The sequence below is a fragment of the Amblyomma maculatum genome, chromosome 1 (genome assembly GCF_055883805.1).
Source record: "Amblyomma maculatum isolate TAMU_Amacu chromosome 1, ASM5588380v1, whole genome shotgun sequence".
Taxonomy (NCBI): domain Eukaryota; kingdom Metazoa; phylum Arthropoda; class Arachnida; order Ixodida; family Ixodidae; genus Amblyomma; species Amblyomma maculatum.
Window position 1 is genome coordinate 442,547,137 of NC_139344.1, and position 16,668 is coordinate 442,563,804.

Sequence of the window (16,668 nt, forward strand, 5' to 3'; positions counted from 1 at the left end):
AACACCTCGCACTGACGGGAAAAGCACTGACCGGGATTTTATTTATACTTGAAATGCCTGAAGCCGTCAAAAGATAGTAAGGCGAATTTGATGACTCCTTCCAAGGAAATTGTTTGATCCGCACCATCATCCTGGAACAAATCGCTTATTATATCGATTCCTTAGTCGGGAAAGCCACCCAGTCAACGCAGCAATTTGCAGAAAATAGCAGTGACCGGCAACCTGTGCACAATTATGGGACACATGGTCCTGGAGCGCCTAGTTTGCCTTCTAGAAAAAACTACATTCATACCCTGCATTATACACCGCTTACTCCAATTATGCCACCAGAGGGTCAACTCACACCACCTACTATATATTCCTCAAACACGTATACAGGAATAGATGAAAAACCGTTAAAGCTTATTAATGGACTTGGTGCAAGAAGTAAGGAAGCGTTGTTAAAAGCTTTGTAAACAGTCATAAGAAATAATCAAATTCCGGACAGCTAGCGGCCGAGTAAAATGAATTTCATTTATAAAGGAAAAGGAGAAAGGATGCACATAAAATCCTACAGGCCGATTACCATAACATCTGTTATACACAGGTTGGCCATGCAGGCGGTGAAACTAAAGATGAAAGCATGGGTAGAAAGCAGCAAGATACTCAGAGAACGTCAGAACGGATTTAGAAATAGTAGGCGGTTAGATGATAGCCTGTTCGTGGTTAACCGATGCATCTGAATATGTAGAGTGGGAAATAGGCCTTGTATTTGGCCTTCCTGAACAAAAACGGGCGCACGACAACGGAAGCAGGGAACTCTTGTGCAGCGTATTAAAAGAAGAAGGTATCGGTTATGAGATAATAGAGTTCCTGCAGGACATATACCGGAATAAGAAAGTAGAAGTTACATGGGAAGCGAGTACAAGTACGGAAGCTGTCAAGGTATGCAAAGGATTAAGACAAGTGTGTCATCTATCACGGCTGCTGTTCATTCTTTATATGATAAATATGAACGGAGGACACAAGAAAGTAACCTAGGTTTTAACCTGTCAGATAGATTAGGCGAAAAGGCGGTAGAGCAGCGCTTGCCTGGTTTAATGTATGTCAACGATATTGTGCAGCTAGCAGAGAGTCAGGAAGAATTTCAAACTCTAGTTAAGTATTGCAGAGACGAAGGGGATGCTCTAGGCTTAAGGTTTAGCGCAGTTAAGTCAGGTCTGATGTTTTCAACGGCTCAAATGATCAGGATCTTAAAATACAAGGCCATGAAATACCCGGAGTGGCAGAATATAAATACCTCGTGGTATGGGTAAACGAAGGATTGGCTTACATTGAAAAGCAAGAGCAATCACTTAAGGAAAAAGGGCGAAAACTGCCGGGATAATGAAACATAGGACATTCTGGGGATACAACAAGTATGAGGTTTTGAGGGGTACTTAAAAGGAATTATGGTTCCCGGGATTACTTTCGCAAATGCGGTTTTGTACCTAAAATCAGAGTACAGTCGACATTAGAAATAAATCAGAGAGCCGTCGGAAAATTAGCTTTGGGTGCCCACAGAAACACCACTCATGAGGCGTGTGGTTTCTAAGTGGTCATAGGCCACCAACCACCGCGCCAAAGCCCCGATCAGCCGTCACCACTCGCACACTGAAACACCGCAGCGTGCACTCAACTTCCACCGGGAGGAGAGCACTGCGCTGCAAGGACACAAGCCCCCAAGTTCACAAAGGAGACGTTTATTGAAACGCCATCCTCCAGCGACACACACACACACATACAAAATATACAAAACGTACAAGTGACACGGAGTGCGCGCCGCAAGCACGCAAGGGCGTGCTGTGATCTCTCTCCCGCAGTGACCAAAGGGTTCCTTTGAGAGAGTGTGGGCAACCACCGCAAGGTACGCCTGTCGCGGATCGTTGGATCACGATCGACAAGCTCGTGCTGCGCTCGCAGGTACGACCCGGAGTGGACAAACTCGAGTACACACTGGTCTGCGCGGACAAAGGCCGGCAGACAAGAACAGTTGCGTACGCACCTTGCGATGTCTCAGAGGGGTCTCTCCCTGAGCTCTGCTCGGACGGTCGCGCGAGCGCGGCTGTCGAAGCGGTGCCGTGTTCCCGCCAAAAGGCGCCAATGGAAACAGCCACTGGGACGCCAGGGCGGAGCTGTGGCCCGAACGACAGTGACAAGTCGTCCGAGCCTCTCTCCGCCGCCTCAGGTGGGAGAAAGGGAACGAGGGGAACAATTGGGAAGCGGGCGGCGGCCGCGCAAAGGGCAGCCGCAGCAAGCCCGAATCCCACAGGCGGTACAGGGAGGTATTGGCTGGGCATCTTTCGAAGTACGGGAGTCTCAGAGTAAAATATTATATGTGGAACGCATGAGGAAATTGGGCAGTATACAGATGGGCAGCTAATGTATATAAATACCTATACCTAAAAAGCGTTGACTCACAATGAAGGAAAAGAACTAGGAAACTAACCAGTAAGTTTGCTGGTCACAAGGACGAAGAAATAAAGAGCGTTAAGCAAAAGGTGAAAAACACAGAAAGCAAAAATTGGATAAATTCGTTGGAAAAGAAACAGTGTGGAACTATGCCGAAAGCGGAAAAGGCAGATCAGGAAGGAAGCTTTCTTTGATAACTCAAGAGGCAGTGCCCTACTTATTGAACCTAGATCAGGGTGTCTTAGAACACGCAGCTACAATATGAAATTTAACAATAAAGATGATACATGTACAGTATGTGGTAAATCCATTGAAACAATTATCCAAATTATACTCGAATGTAATGATATCCATCCGGAAGTCGACGCAGGCGCACTGACTCTTCCTGAAGCTCTGGGGTTTAGAGATACCAGTGGCCGGGTGAATGAATCTGCGGTTGAAGTAAGCAAACAACAATTAGAAAATTGGTGGCCTAAAAGCAGAAAAGTCACATAATGTTAGTAATTTAGAAACAAAAAATCAATACATAGAGTTATGGTGTGGGTAACCAGTTTAAATAATAATTAAAATAGGGGGGGGGGGGAAGAGCTACGACCCTGTTTCAAAGAGGACGCTCCCATAATTCATCGATCCCATCCACTATGGTCGTGCCAAAGAGACCCCCCTGCCCGTAATCTGCAGCTCTGTACCTGCAAGCAGTGGAAGGCCGCTATGCTCAACTCGCACCCGGTAATCCAACTGCGGGCCATCGAGCATGCAACGCAAGTCACCAGAGCAGAGGAGGTCCCGATACAGCCTTGAGCTCTGGGACCTCCTTCTGTATTATTTATGTAATACCTGTTTCATGAATAAACAAATTTCTTCTTCTTCTTCTTCTTCAAGGGCTTCAGGCCATCTAGCGCGGAAGCTCTTGCTTGCCTGAATTCCTCAAATAATAAATGCTTTCCCTCCTTCTATTGCGTGTTTCATTCTCAATAAACAGGATTCCGCCGGGGGCTAACCCCCATGACGTGCTCCTCTTGCTGCGGCATCAGGGTCTTACTGTGCACTTGTCGGTGCAACCGAGAACTATGGTTGAAGTAGATGTCCGCAAGGCATATGATTCTGTACCCCATACAGCCATCATCAAGAGTGCCAAGTTAGATGGAGTGCGTGGCCCTTCTACTTACACTCATAAGAACTTTCTTGTCCACCGAACGTACCAAATTAAATTAGGTGACCATGGTACCAATCTAAGGCCGAACAATATCGGCGTACCGCAAGGAGCAGTTCTTTCGCCCACAATTTTCAACCTTGTAATGGTGACACTCTCTGCTTCTTGCTGCCAATCCGTCGCTGCATTATGCCTTGTATGCAGATGGCATCTCCATCTGGGAAACGACAGGCTCTGTAGGTGAACAAGAAAAGGCTCTCCAACAACTCCTAGATACCATCGGAAAATTCCTAAAAACAGTAGACATGTCTGTGTGGTCATGTCTGCATCGCCGGAGAAGACTGAATACGTTGTAAGTCTTAATGGTCCGCACAGGTAGGCGGAATCAGTCCGAATAATCATACCTTATACATGTCCGGTCAACTTATTCGACGCCAGTCTACCATGCGTATTCTAGCGGCGTATCTTGACCAAGACGGAAAGGGCACAACATGGGACAGAAAAGTAATGTCACAACGCAAGACGCTCCTATGCCTCATTACCAGAGTACCCGGTCTCCAGTGGGGTCAAAGAGAAAGGAGACGCACCAGCTAATTACAGCTCTTCTCAGCTTCCGCATCATGTGTAGATACAATTTCCACATCATCATAAGAAAGCAGTCTGCAAACCTTGAAAAGCTAAAACGAGAAGCCATCCGCATTGTCACGGGACTGCTGAAATATCCGTCTCTCACAGAGCTGTACGCGCACAGCGGCATGACCCTGCTCGCGGAGGTTGCCGAACAAACAAATCTCGCCCAAAGAAATCAGCTAAGCTGTACCCGAGCTCTCCTGTGCATCCTAGAGGTACTTCATATTACTCCAAACAAAGAAGTTCGTCCTTCAATTGATTATGTGTATCCGCCTTGGGCTCCGCCAATTTCGATGAAAGAAGGCAGGCCCTTGCCACGAAAATAGCTCCTCACTGCGGCAACTTGGACTGAAGCAAGAGTTTTGCTAAGGCGCATGGCCGCAGCGTAGTGAACAAACCAAAAGCTACTGCCACAATAATATATTGTGATATGCCGGAAAAAATGCTTCCCACAACTAATGACAATAAGAGCGACACTGATGTTTCCAAGTATATATGGTTTGTGGCGTATGTCGATGTCATCCATCATGTGGTGAATATGTCCACACTGCCCATCGTCGATGACGTCGGCAGTATGGAAGTAAAGCTTGCAGCTCTTTTAAAAGCAGCGGAGTGGCTTCTACAAACTTCTCCAAAATGTGATTCGAAGTACAGACTCAATTTTTTCACCGGCTCGTCTCGCGCGTATGAAGAGTGCCGACAATTGACCTCGAGTCCGTCAACATACCCTAAAATCACCAGTGATTTATTAGAGTCATTTGATTACCTCCTTAGAGCGACGATTTCTTGGGTGCCTGCACACGCCGGCATTGAAGGCAACGAGTGGGCCAACAGCGAGGGGCGAGCAGCAGCACGCAAAATATCAACCACGCAGAACACACTTTCGCCCATAGTGGGTGTTGTAGCGGCGTGTGCCGCAGATGTACACGGACTGCCAAGCAACCAAGAAAATCCCCTTTATTTCAACATGCAGTCACTTATATACACAGAGCGACACTGGTGCCTCTGGCGGCCGGTGATCACAAACTCAAACCGAAACCAAATATACAACATATTCCCTTCCTTATAAAAACGGCTACATTGGTTAGTAATTTAGTAGTGGTAGTACGTTAGTGCTCGTGTACAGAATTATATTTACAATAATGACAACGTGCTTGTCCTAGCACATAATACAAAAGTATATAGAAAACAAAACAAACAAACAAAACAAGATACACTTCAATAATGTCCACATCTTTCAAACTCAACAACATTCGTGCGGAGAGTGACAAATTCATGTTCACTGCAGCACGAGTCCTTCTGCACTCAGTGCCCATAGCGGTCTGGGGGTCGCCTGTTCCTTGGTGGCTGTACCCTACGCTGTGGTCCCGATGCTTCAGAGAACCCACTGGCTGCAGGCGAAGTCTCTTCCGGTTCACAGCAGGTCACTGGTGGCATAGGTTGCTGCTTAGCAGCAGCCACAGCTGAAGACCCGGTTGGCGCTTCTGAAACGGGTCCGTCCATGGTAGGCGGTGAGCTGCTTTCCGTAGCGGTATCATTTGTACCATTCCTTTCACCCCACCCACAAAGGGATGCAGAAGCTTGTGGCATCCTCGACAATTTTGAAGCGTTCCACGTTTTTCCATCATCAAGGTGAAAAGACGATTGCCCCTGCTTTCTTATCACTTTCCTTGGGCTGCTAAAAGCGAAGTCACCTTTAAATGCAGTTGTAGGTCTTCGTACCCGTACAAGGTCACCAACATCCACTTTGGTTTCCCTTGCGGCCCTGCGAGCGTCTGTGTAGAGTTTACTGGATTGTTGCTTTTGCTTCACCCGCTCGCGTAGGCGGTGGAGCTCTGCACTAGGGTCAGTCGAAAATATGGCTGACGGGTACCCAACCACATCAAGCCGAGTTCTTGGCAAACGTCCATGCAGGAGAAGTGCTGGGGCAACAGCAGTTGTGGCATGTGGCGTGCAACGGTAAACGCCCAAGTATTCTGTTACCGTCTGGCGTAAGGGACGCTGCTCGAGTGTAGCTACTTGAACAAAACTTTTAAAAACTCTGTTAAACCGTTCTACTTGACCGTTTGCTTGGGGGTAGTATACGGATGAATGCCGCAAGCGGATGCCGCGATCCTGCAGAAAAGCTTGGAACTCTCGAGATGAAAACTGTGGCCCGTTATCGCAAACGATTTCTTCTGGGTAACCTTCACGTGCGAACACTGACACCAAGAAGCTTGTGACTGTGCGTGTTGTGGCTTGGTTGCAAAAATATACCTCGGGCCACTTAGAAAAGTAGTCGACCAGCGTGATTGCATATCGGCAATCGTGTGGCGCTCTCTCAAATGGGCCAACAATGTCCATTCCCAGCTTTAGCCATGGTTCCTTTGGTAAGGGGACCGGGTTCAATGGTGCAGCCCTAACCTTCGAGCTTTTGTCCGCTGCCTGACATATACTACATGTTTGGATAGCTAGCTCGACTTGCCTGTCCATGGCTGGCCACCAAAATTTTTCTCGCAGACGTGCTTTCGTTCGTACAATTCCAGGGTGGGCCTCATGAGCAGCGGTAATTATCCGCGGTGTAAGTGATGCGGGGACCACAAGGCGTTCGCCACGCAAAATCAAATTGTCCACCACTGAAAGCTCATCGCGAAGTTTGAAGAAAGGTTGAAGCTCACCCGGCAAGGATTTGTGCGTAGGCCACGACGATTCAATGTAAGCCTTGATTTGTTGCAGTGTGCCGTCTTCCGACTGGGCCTGTTCAAACTCTTCCCTGGTAATGCAAGAAGATACAAAGGCAACTGATACAGTTTCATCTGGTAAAGTCTCTTCTTCCTGAGAAGATGACGCCGGGAGACGAGAAAGCGCATCTGCTACTCGATTTTGCGAACCCTTCCGGTACTTTACTGTATAGTTGTACTGCAGTAGGCGCTCAGCCCACCGTGCTATTCGCAAAGGACGCCTTCCTGGCCCTTGGGTAGAAAGCAATGCGACCAAGGCTTGGTGGTCAGTAAGCAATGTGAAATGGCGTCCCCACAAGTAGACATGCCACTTTTCGCACGCCCAAACACACGCAAGTGCTTCACGTTCTCCTACTGAATATCTCCTCTCTGCGGATGAAAGTGCTCGAGAAGCAAAGGCGACTGTGTGCAGTTCCTCTCCATCCACCTGTTGGAGAACCGCTCCAAGCCCACAGTCAGAAGCGTCAGTGGAAACTACAGCGGGAAGGGATGCATCGAACATCCGCAGGACTGTGCTGGACGCAAGTGCCTCTTTGATCTTTCGAAAACTGGAGTCTACCTCGCCAGACCAAACAAATGGTTGCCCTTTTCGAAGAAGAACACGCATCGGTTCAACCATCTCGGCAAAGTTGGGAACGAACCTAGAGTAGTATTCGACCAGTCCAAGGAACGATCGAAGGCTGGCTGCATCGGTGGGTGCCGGGGTATCCTTGATGGAAGCAACCTTTTCCTCCAGTGGAACAATACCACTTGCTGTGATCCTGTGACCCAAAAATGAAAGTTCCTGCGTATCGAAGATACATTTCCTGTTCAACTTGAGTCCTGCCTCTTTAATGCGTCTAAGTACTGATGCAAGGTTATCTATGTGCTCCTGCCGGCCCCGCCCGAAGACTATAATATCATCTATATAGAAAAGCACGCCCTTACATCCCTGCAGGACTCTGGACATCATACTCTGAAATGCAGAGGGCGCGAAAGCCAGCCCGAAGCACACTCTTTTAAAACGAAAGAGGCCTTCGTGAGTAAGAAATGCGGTCAAATCGCGACTCGCAGGGTGAAGCATGACCTGGTGGTAAGCTGATGCGAGGTCTAGCTTAGAAAAATGTGTTGCCCCACTAGACTATGCAATAGCTCTTCTGTATGAGGAAGGGGAAAGCTGTCTGCTACGACAGCTTTGTTTGCTTGTCTAAGATCTACACAGAGGCGAATACCTCCCTCTTTCTTTTTAACGACCACAATGGGTGACACCCATTCAGATGCCTCCACCCTCTCTATCACGTCAATGTTTTCCAATCGACGGAGCTCTTCCGAGACCAATGGTCGCAGTGAGAGCGGAAGGCGCCGAAGTTTTGATTGGAATGGCTGCACTGTGGATCGCGTTTTGACGTGGTGCACAAAACCTTTTACGAGGCCAAGGCCTGGATCGAAAAGAGATCCAAACTCTTCAACTAATTCCTTTGGGAGGTTAATTTCCTGCACGGCTTTTGTTGGCTCAGAGCGCTGTTCCCTTCGAGAATTAGACGTTAGCGTCGTTTCAAGGCATTGAAGAGATGACCCATCAATCTGTAGACCGAGCGCCTTGATGGCATCGATACCCAAGAGTGAGGTGCCTTGTTCTACAACATAGAAAAGAAGACTTGTTGTGTCAGCTTTGTACGTAACGTCAGCGAAGAAACAGCCACGAACCGGAATTGGCTGTTTTGAATAGTCTAGTAACCGAACTGTTGGGGCAAAAAGTACGTGGTCTCCAAAATGCTGCTTGAAAAGGTCCTGTGTAACAATGGAAACAGATGACCCAGAATCTATAAGGAAAGTTATGTCCGTGCGACCAATCGAAACTGTGACGTGAACTGCGGAGCGAGCGGCCGTCGTCACAGCCAGAATGCTCAAAACTTCCTCGCTAGAAGAATTTTGGCTGTCTACCTCACGAACCGGAGCGGAGCCTCGTTTCTTGCAAACAGAGCGGAAGTGACCCATAACACCGCAATGGTGACAACGCTTGCTTTTGGCTGGACAGCGAAATGATGCCGCACTGTGCTGAGATGAACCGCAGCGATAACAACGCGATTGGCGGCTGTGTGACTGCTTCGAGCTCTCGTCGGAATATGGTGTGCGCGTAGGCGTATTTCCACGAGTATTTATACGTCCAACAACTTCAGAAGGAAATTCTTGCAGATCATTGTACGCCTGCTCAAACTGCCTTGCCAGGAGTACCGCTCTAGCGAACGAGAGAGACGATCCTTCAAGAAGAAAACGTTCGCGCAAGCTCCGAGACGAAATACCCGCAACGAGCTGGTCACGCAGCGAATCTTCCTCAACAGGAAACGAGCATGTAGCAGAAAGCTCCCGTAATGCAGTGATGTACTCATTCACTGATTCACCAACTTGTTGGACACGCCTACTAGAACGATGCCGTTCGGCAACAACATTGCTTGTTGCCGAAAAATGAGCATGCAGAGCGGCCACTGCGATATCATACGATGATACTTCAGGCCTTCCATCGCCTGAGCCCGATGCTTTATCAGTAGCAATTTGCTCACCGAGCTTGGCGTTGTCCAAAGATGGGAGGGTGTAAAATATGCGCTGACCTTCTACCCCAAGACTGTGAAGAAGTAGTGCCTTGCGACGATCCGGTGTGCAGTCGGAGGCACCCGAAGCAAGCAGGTAGTTCTCGAAGATGCGGAACCATTGCGGCCACGCAACAGCAGGTTGGCCAGGCGCGGGCAGGAACGGGGGCGGTGGCGCGAGTCCCGAAACACTCATGGCGCCGAAGAGCAAGCGACGAAAGTCACGCCCCCTGAAATCGGCCAATCCTCGTCGCCAATGTTGTAGCGGCGTGTGCCGCAGATGTACACGGACTGCCAAGCAACCAAGAAAATCCCCTTTATTTCAACATGCAGTCACTTATATACACAGAGCGACACTGGTGCCTCTGGCGGCCGGTGATCACAAACTCAAACCGAAACCAAATATACAACAGTGGGTACCAAAACCTTCCCTTTGGAACCCTCGACCGTTAAAAGCAATTGCGAGGAAGCGACGGCGCAAGGGCCTTGAGCACCTTTACATTGGAAGAGAGGAACGCGCCAGGGAAAAGGCGCGCCCCATTCCCCCTATTTCGGTGAAGTTATCGAGGGCCACGCAAGCATTAGTCCGCCGTCTCGTAACTAGCACTTCGTTAACACCGTCATTGAAACAAACATTATTTCACAATGACCCCGACGAAGGGATGTGCCCTCACTGGTGAAGTGCAGCGACTGCTGGCCATATAGTATGGGACTGTAAAGAGTATTCCGACATATATGATAAAGGCTCTCCCCTATATTCCAACTGCCATCCGCACGGCCAGCTACACCGACTGAGTCATTCAGGTGTCTCTTGACAATGAGGTAATCGCTATGCTCTGGGCAAAGCTGGGAGAATTTTTTGGCTTAGGCCCCAGAGCTAAGCTTTACGGTAAATGTCACAGACAATCAAACCAGCACTCTCCTCGGCCGCTGTGATTGTGTTGGGGCCAGATGCCCAAACAGATGCCAGCCGCAAAAGTGCATGACAGAGCTATCAATAAACGTGTTTCAATAAATCGCCACCTATTAAGAGAAGTAATGAACCAATAAAACGATAGGGTCATTCAAGAAACGGGACGCAGAAAAGACCGCGGATTCGTTCATATAAATGCCACAATGAGATGGAACCCACACAAGTCTAATTTCTCGGATATGAGACGGTGCGAGGCCATAAAACTGCCGGCGCAACGCAGATGCAATCGAAGAAGTCAAGGGAGTAGAAACTAAAAGAACGTCCTGCATTGTGTACTTCCAAAGCACACTAATGTTGCATAAAAAGAATTTATTGGGTACATACATACATACATACATACATACATACATACATACATACATACATACATACATACATACATACATACATACATACATACATACATACATACATACATACATACATACATACATACATACATACATACATACATACATACATACATACATACATACATACATACATACATACATACATACATACATACATACATACATACATACATACATACATACATACATACATACATACATACATACATACATACATACATACATACATACATACATACATACATACATACATACATTACTCCCAAAACAAAGCACTATACAAACCACTATAGGTTACATATGCATAATAAACTGAATATAACATGATTCCCCTGGGAGGGAAAACAGTATAAACCAGGAGGGTTCTAATAAAGGACGACCGGCATCTCGAGTCTGCTCCCTCGTACAACATAGAAGCGCGTGTGCCAGCGCCGCAGAAACCACGTCTCGCTGTCAGTTTCAAACTGTCCAGACAGATACCTCCAGACGACGAGGTGTAGCCTCTGCAAGGCTGGGTACATTGCTCGGGCGGCAGTTCGGCGCGCCTCAACGAGCCTATCACGTTCCGTTCTTAAAGGCAAAGCTTATGCGTCTTACAAATTTTTTAGGCACAACTGACCCTTTCTCACGCACCGTATGCAAAGTCAGACTGAGGGGGCTGCTAAAGGGAGGTGATGAAGTGTAGCTGTTCCTGGCCCAGATAGAGCTGGGACGGGTTGTCAACGCCACCACTTGCGGCGGGAGCTAATCAGCCACCAAAATTTTATCTGTTGTAGGCCGCCATTGCACCCACCGCTGCTTAGACGGAGGACGACGGCAGTTGCGGTACGCGTCTGTCTCTCCCTCTTCTTTTTCTTTCTTCTCTGCTGTCCGCACGAGGCAGCGGAGGTGCACCGCCGGCCCCGCCCGGGTGGTGCAGTGGTAATACGCCCGACTACTGTGCCGGAGTATCGAACCCGACCTCGGCGGCTGCGTTTCGATGGAGGCGAAACGAAGAGGCATCCGTGTGCTGTGCGATGTCAGCGCACGTTAAAGATTCCCAGGTGGTCCAAAGTACTCCGTATCCCTCCACTACGGCTCCTCTTTCTCTCTTTCCACTTTCACATCCACCTTACTCTCTTCCCTTATGGTGCGGTTGAGGTGTCCACGAAAAACAAGTGAGACAGTTACCGCGCCTTTCCCTTCCAATAAATCATTAATTCGATCAATCAGGCAGCGAAGCAGGCCCGTGCATTTTTTTCCTTCTTCCTACAGCCACTATTTTGAGGCAGCTGCTACCGGAGTACATTGTTCCGAATAAAAATTTTTCCGCAGGGATTAGGGGTTTTATATAGAAGTCGTAGCAAGTGTTGGTTACTTTCAGGCGGTTTAAAGTGATTATTTCTCAACAGTAAAACAAGATAAATTGTACCGTGCATTGTGTGGCATTACGTTGCCTGTGCCTTTGTACAGGGCCTTGTACAATGGAAGCCCTGATACAGATGTATCAAAAAAGGGAAAAAAGAATGCAGGTGACGCCAGGAGCAAAAACCTTCTTTTTTACTTTGCCCACCGGAACCTTGCCGGTAGAAAGAAAACATTTTGAGATAAAAGAATCAGTTATACCCTGGGTATCGCACTGTTTAATATGCAGGAAGCCAGAAACAATAGATCGTGTTTTTTACACCGTTGGGAATAAATATATTTTTTGATATATTGCCACGAATGCTAGTGAAAGATTCTGCACTAGACCCGCATGGCATTCTGTACTTATGCATAGAAAGTGAGGATGGGGTACCATTCGGTTTAATAATGCTCATGGGCGTCCACTGTATATGGCGCTCAAGAATGGCGGGTTACCATTGTGATAAAGATGCACGGCCTGCCAGAATTTATTTTAAAGAAAGTGTAGACAGGTTTTTCGCACTACAGAAAGCTGCAGCAGAATCTCCCGAGTGGTTATCAAGGCTAGAGCATTAGTTGTAGGCTCTGGCTGCTCCTGCAAAACCGACAACTCACTGTACACAACACACTTCATACTCCGACGAGGATTGGCAACAGTGTGAGCACGGACACTAGCCCAGATCTGACGCTGAGTGGACGCCTCTGGCCCGCACCATGGGGGGTGGTACACGGCCGCAGTCATCCACGAGGCGAAAACAGTCAACGGTCTTAGCTTCAGGGCCCGCAACATAACTCATGCGGAGGAGGTCGCCATAGCATTGGCTGCTTCCCACTCTGACAAAATATATAATTTCCGACTCGCGAGGGGCCTGTCGGAACGTCTAACAGGGCTGGACCCCTTATCTAGCCTACCGAATACTTCAACATAGCTCCTACATTAGGGACCCCGCTACCCGATATATTATTTGGGCTCCTGCTCATCAGGGGCTGGCTGGAAACGAGGCTGCCGATGCCGCCGCCCACGCGCTCTCTCTCCGGGAAGTTTCCTCCTCCTCCCCCTCCGACCAGGACGCTGATCCTAATCCGGCTTATACATTCAAAGATATCGTAAATTACTACCAATCTAGCCACAGCCTTTACCCCAGCCCGTGTAAAGGCCTTTCAAAGGCGGATGAGCGGCTCTTACTCCGCCTCTATACCAACACACTGCTGTGCCCGGCAGCTCTAAAACACTTCGACCCTGCTTTCTCTGGCAGCTGCCCGCACTGTGGGGTGGTGTCTTCGGACATCTACCACATAGTGTGGGCCTGCCCCTCAAATCCGGCTATCCCCCCTCACCCCAACCCAACCCGGGAGGACTGGGAGGCGACCCTGCTCGGCTGCTCCGACCTGAAGGACCAACGGGCCTTAGTCGGGCGAGCCCGAGCGGCGGCAGACGCCACTGGGTTCCCGAACTAGGGACCTCCACCCAGTGTTTGTGAGGGTTGGCCCCTTCAGGGTCAGCTCACGCATAACCTCCTGCATTTGTATCCTATGTAAATGTTTTCTACCACCACCACCAGCCGCTATATACGCAGTGTTACCTGGAACAGAACACAATATACACTAGGTAGTGATCACTACATTATACAGACCACTGTCCCGTACAAACCTCCCCGTCACACGTACAGAGCACACAAATTCATTAACTGGTATGCCTTCCGCGCTTCGCGAACCGCCCATTCAGACGCTCCCATCACTGACATCAACGCTTGGTCGCAATCACTTATGGATGACGTTCACTACAACACGCGACACATAGAAACTACAACCGAAACCCCTACCCTTGACTCACGCCTAGCCCACCTCTGGGAGGCTTATCATGGCATCCTTGGACGCTGGAAAAGCAATGAATACAACAGACAACTTAAAACACGGCTGGCCGCGCCTCAGACACAAATAGAACAATATTGTTACGGTGAAACAGCGAAGGGGTGTTTATTTACAGTGTTACGGCAGTGGGATAAGGTGAAGCCTACTAGCCCCCAGGCACCAACGCTTTTTCCTCTTCTTTTCCCAGATCAACACAATCCTTCCTCGTCGTCAGTGGTGCGACAATATTCTGAAGAGCTGCGCAGATCCAGTCAGAGACAAGTATGTGATAGCATCGCCGGAAAACTGTCCACCAAACACGCATGACAACTTCGACATCTCATTGACCCTACACGCACCACGTCAACAACACATCACGTGACACGCCTCATACACGGACATATTGAAGATCCCGACGCCCTCCTAGACACACTTCAAAACACGTATACCTCCCCGGGAGCCTCCACACCTCTACTCCCGTATACAGGACAGTCCAATTCGACACTGGACACAGAGTTCATGGAGACGGAAGTCAGAACAGCCCTTCTTAGTCTCCGAACAAACTCCGCACCTGGTCTGGACCAAATCCCAAATACATTGCTTCGTAATCTGGAATGCCAGTCGATCGCCAAAATTACGGCATACTTTAACCAGTGCTCGGTGGAGGGTGTCCTCCCGCAGTCCTGGTGTCATGCGAATGTTATATTTATACCCCACCCAACAAACCACTTACACTAAAAAACCTTTGCCCTATTTCGATAGCCTCTTGCCTCGGGAAGCTTTTCAAACATATTGTGTTAGCGAGACTTACAGCACATATGGCCGACAACAATTTGTATCCGCACACCATGGTGGGATTCCGACCCCATCTGTCCGCACAGGGCGCCATGCTGCAACTCACCCATGACATTTTGAGCCACTACTTCCTTGTCACACCAAGGCAGTCTTAGCTTTGGATCTTTCCAAAGCTTTTGATATCATCAAACATCAGGCGATCATGACTGCCCTATCCACATTGAATGTAGATGCACGAACGTACACTTATATTCGAGCATTCCCCACTGCCCGCATGACTGAGGTACACTTCGGCCCTCTTTCTTCCTCCTCCTTCACGCTTCAAACTGTCGGCACTCCGCAAGGGTCCGTCCTCTTCCCTTTTTATTTAACGTCATCCTAATCCCCCTCGCCCGAAAACTGTCAGACATCCTGCATTTGGAACACACCCTCTATGGCGACGACATCACGCTGTGGACCATCACGGCAGTTATGGCGATATAGAAGACACCTTACAGAAAGCAGCCACTCAGACCGAAAATTACACCAGAGGCATAGGACTGTCTTGCTCCCCAGATAAGTCCGAACTGTTTCTCATCCGCCCCAAGAACCGCCATTCCCCCACTCCCCTTTACTATTGAACTGAGTTTGAGCCCGGTACCGGGGGTTGAATCTCTCCGCGTATTGGGCCTACACATCCTGAGCAATGGTAAAAACACCACCACCCTAAAGAATCCCAGGCAGGTTGCAGGTGCGATATCGCACCTCATCCGCAGAGTTTCGGGCCACCATAGGGGCATGGAGTGCGACCTTTGTCGCCTCATCCTTGTCTTCGTCCTCAGTCGTGTGCTTTACACTACTGCTTGCCTAAGACTGTCCAAACATGACATAAACGCTTTGGATGTCTTGATGCGCAAGGCATAAAAGGTCGCACTTCACCTTCCCCTCAACACACCCACAGACAGATTGCTGGGCCTGGGTCTGCTCAACACGATTGGGGAGCTCGTGGAGACCCACCGACAGGCTCAATACATCAGATTCACGCAAACATCCACTGGACGGTATATCCTAGACTCCCTTGGAATCAGGATACCGGCTAATGATCCCACCCTTCTCTCCATCCCTCAACATATCCACCAAGGACTACTTATCAAGCCACTCCCGAAAAATATGCATCCATCGTACCATAATAAACGCCGCAGAGCCCGTGCAAAGGCGCTCCACCAATATTAAGGCTGGGCGTCGGGCGCCGTATGGGTGGACACTGCTTACACGGGTGATGAAGCGACCACAGCCGCGGTGGATTCCGCCTCATCCCCTCTCATCACATTACCTCTCCGCCCAGACACCTCCCCAGAAGCTGCAGAGGAAGCTTCCATTGCATTGGCCATAACCCGCACGGAAGCCCAGTACATTTTAACTGGTTCAAAAACAGCAATTCTAAATTTTGCACATGGCCGAGTCCATGTCCCTGCCTTTAGCATACTGGACTCACCCGAAGCACCTCCGCCCCGCCATGTGGAGCTGATATGGGTGCCTGCGCACTACGGGAATCCTGGAAACGAGGCTGCCAACCTTATAGCTCGAGATTCTTTCAACCGAGCTAAGGCGGCCTCTAATCCCGGATTTATGAAGGAAGGCATGCGCGCATAGTAAACAAGTGCCCCTTACTCGTCGTAGGAGACTTTAACGCCCCACATAGTTCCTGGGGTTACCCGCACGACACACCAAAAGGACAGCGGGTGTGGTTAGCCGCGCAACAAACCGGTCTCTCTCTACTCACCGACCATACCTTTACTACGCGCACGGGAACCAGTGTCTGCAGAGACACTAC

At 49.0% G+C, this 16,668-nt stretch overlaps 1 protein-coding gene across 1 annotated transcript; it reads right to left on the reverse strand.

Annotated features, from left to right (window-relative positions):
• Window positions 1–5,518: 5,518 nt before the first annotated feature.
• On the reverse strand, window positions 5,519–9,902 carry LOC146209583 (uncharacterized). The gene is made up of 3 exons (XM_084580548.1): window positions 8,375–9,902; window positions 6,871–6,965; window positions 5,519–5,697 (listed from the first exon to the last, which is right to left on the reverse strand). Exons 1-3 carry the CDS (start codon window positions 9,694–9,696, stop codon window positions 5,519–5,521), a joined length of 1,596 nt encoding a protein of 531 aa, XP_084436674.1. The 5' UTR covers window positions 9,697–9,902.
• Between the last annotated feature and the right edge of the window lie 6,766 nt (window positions 9,903–16,668).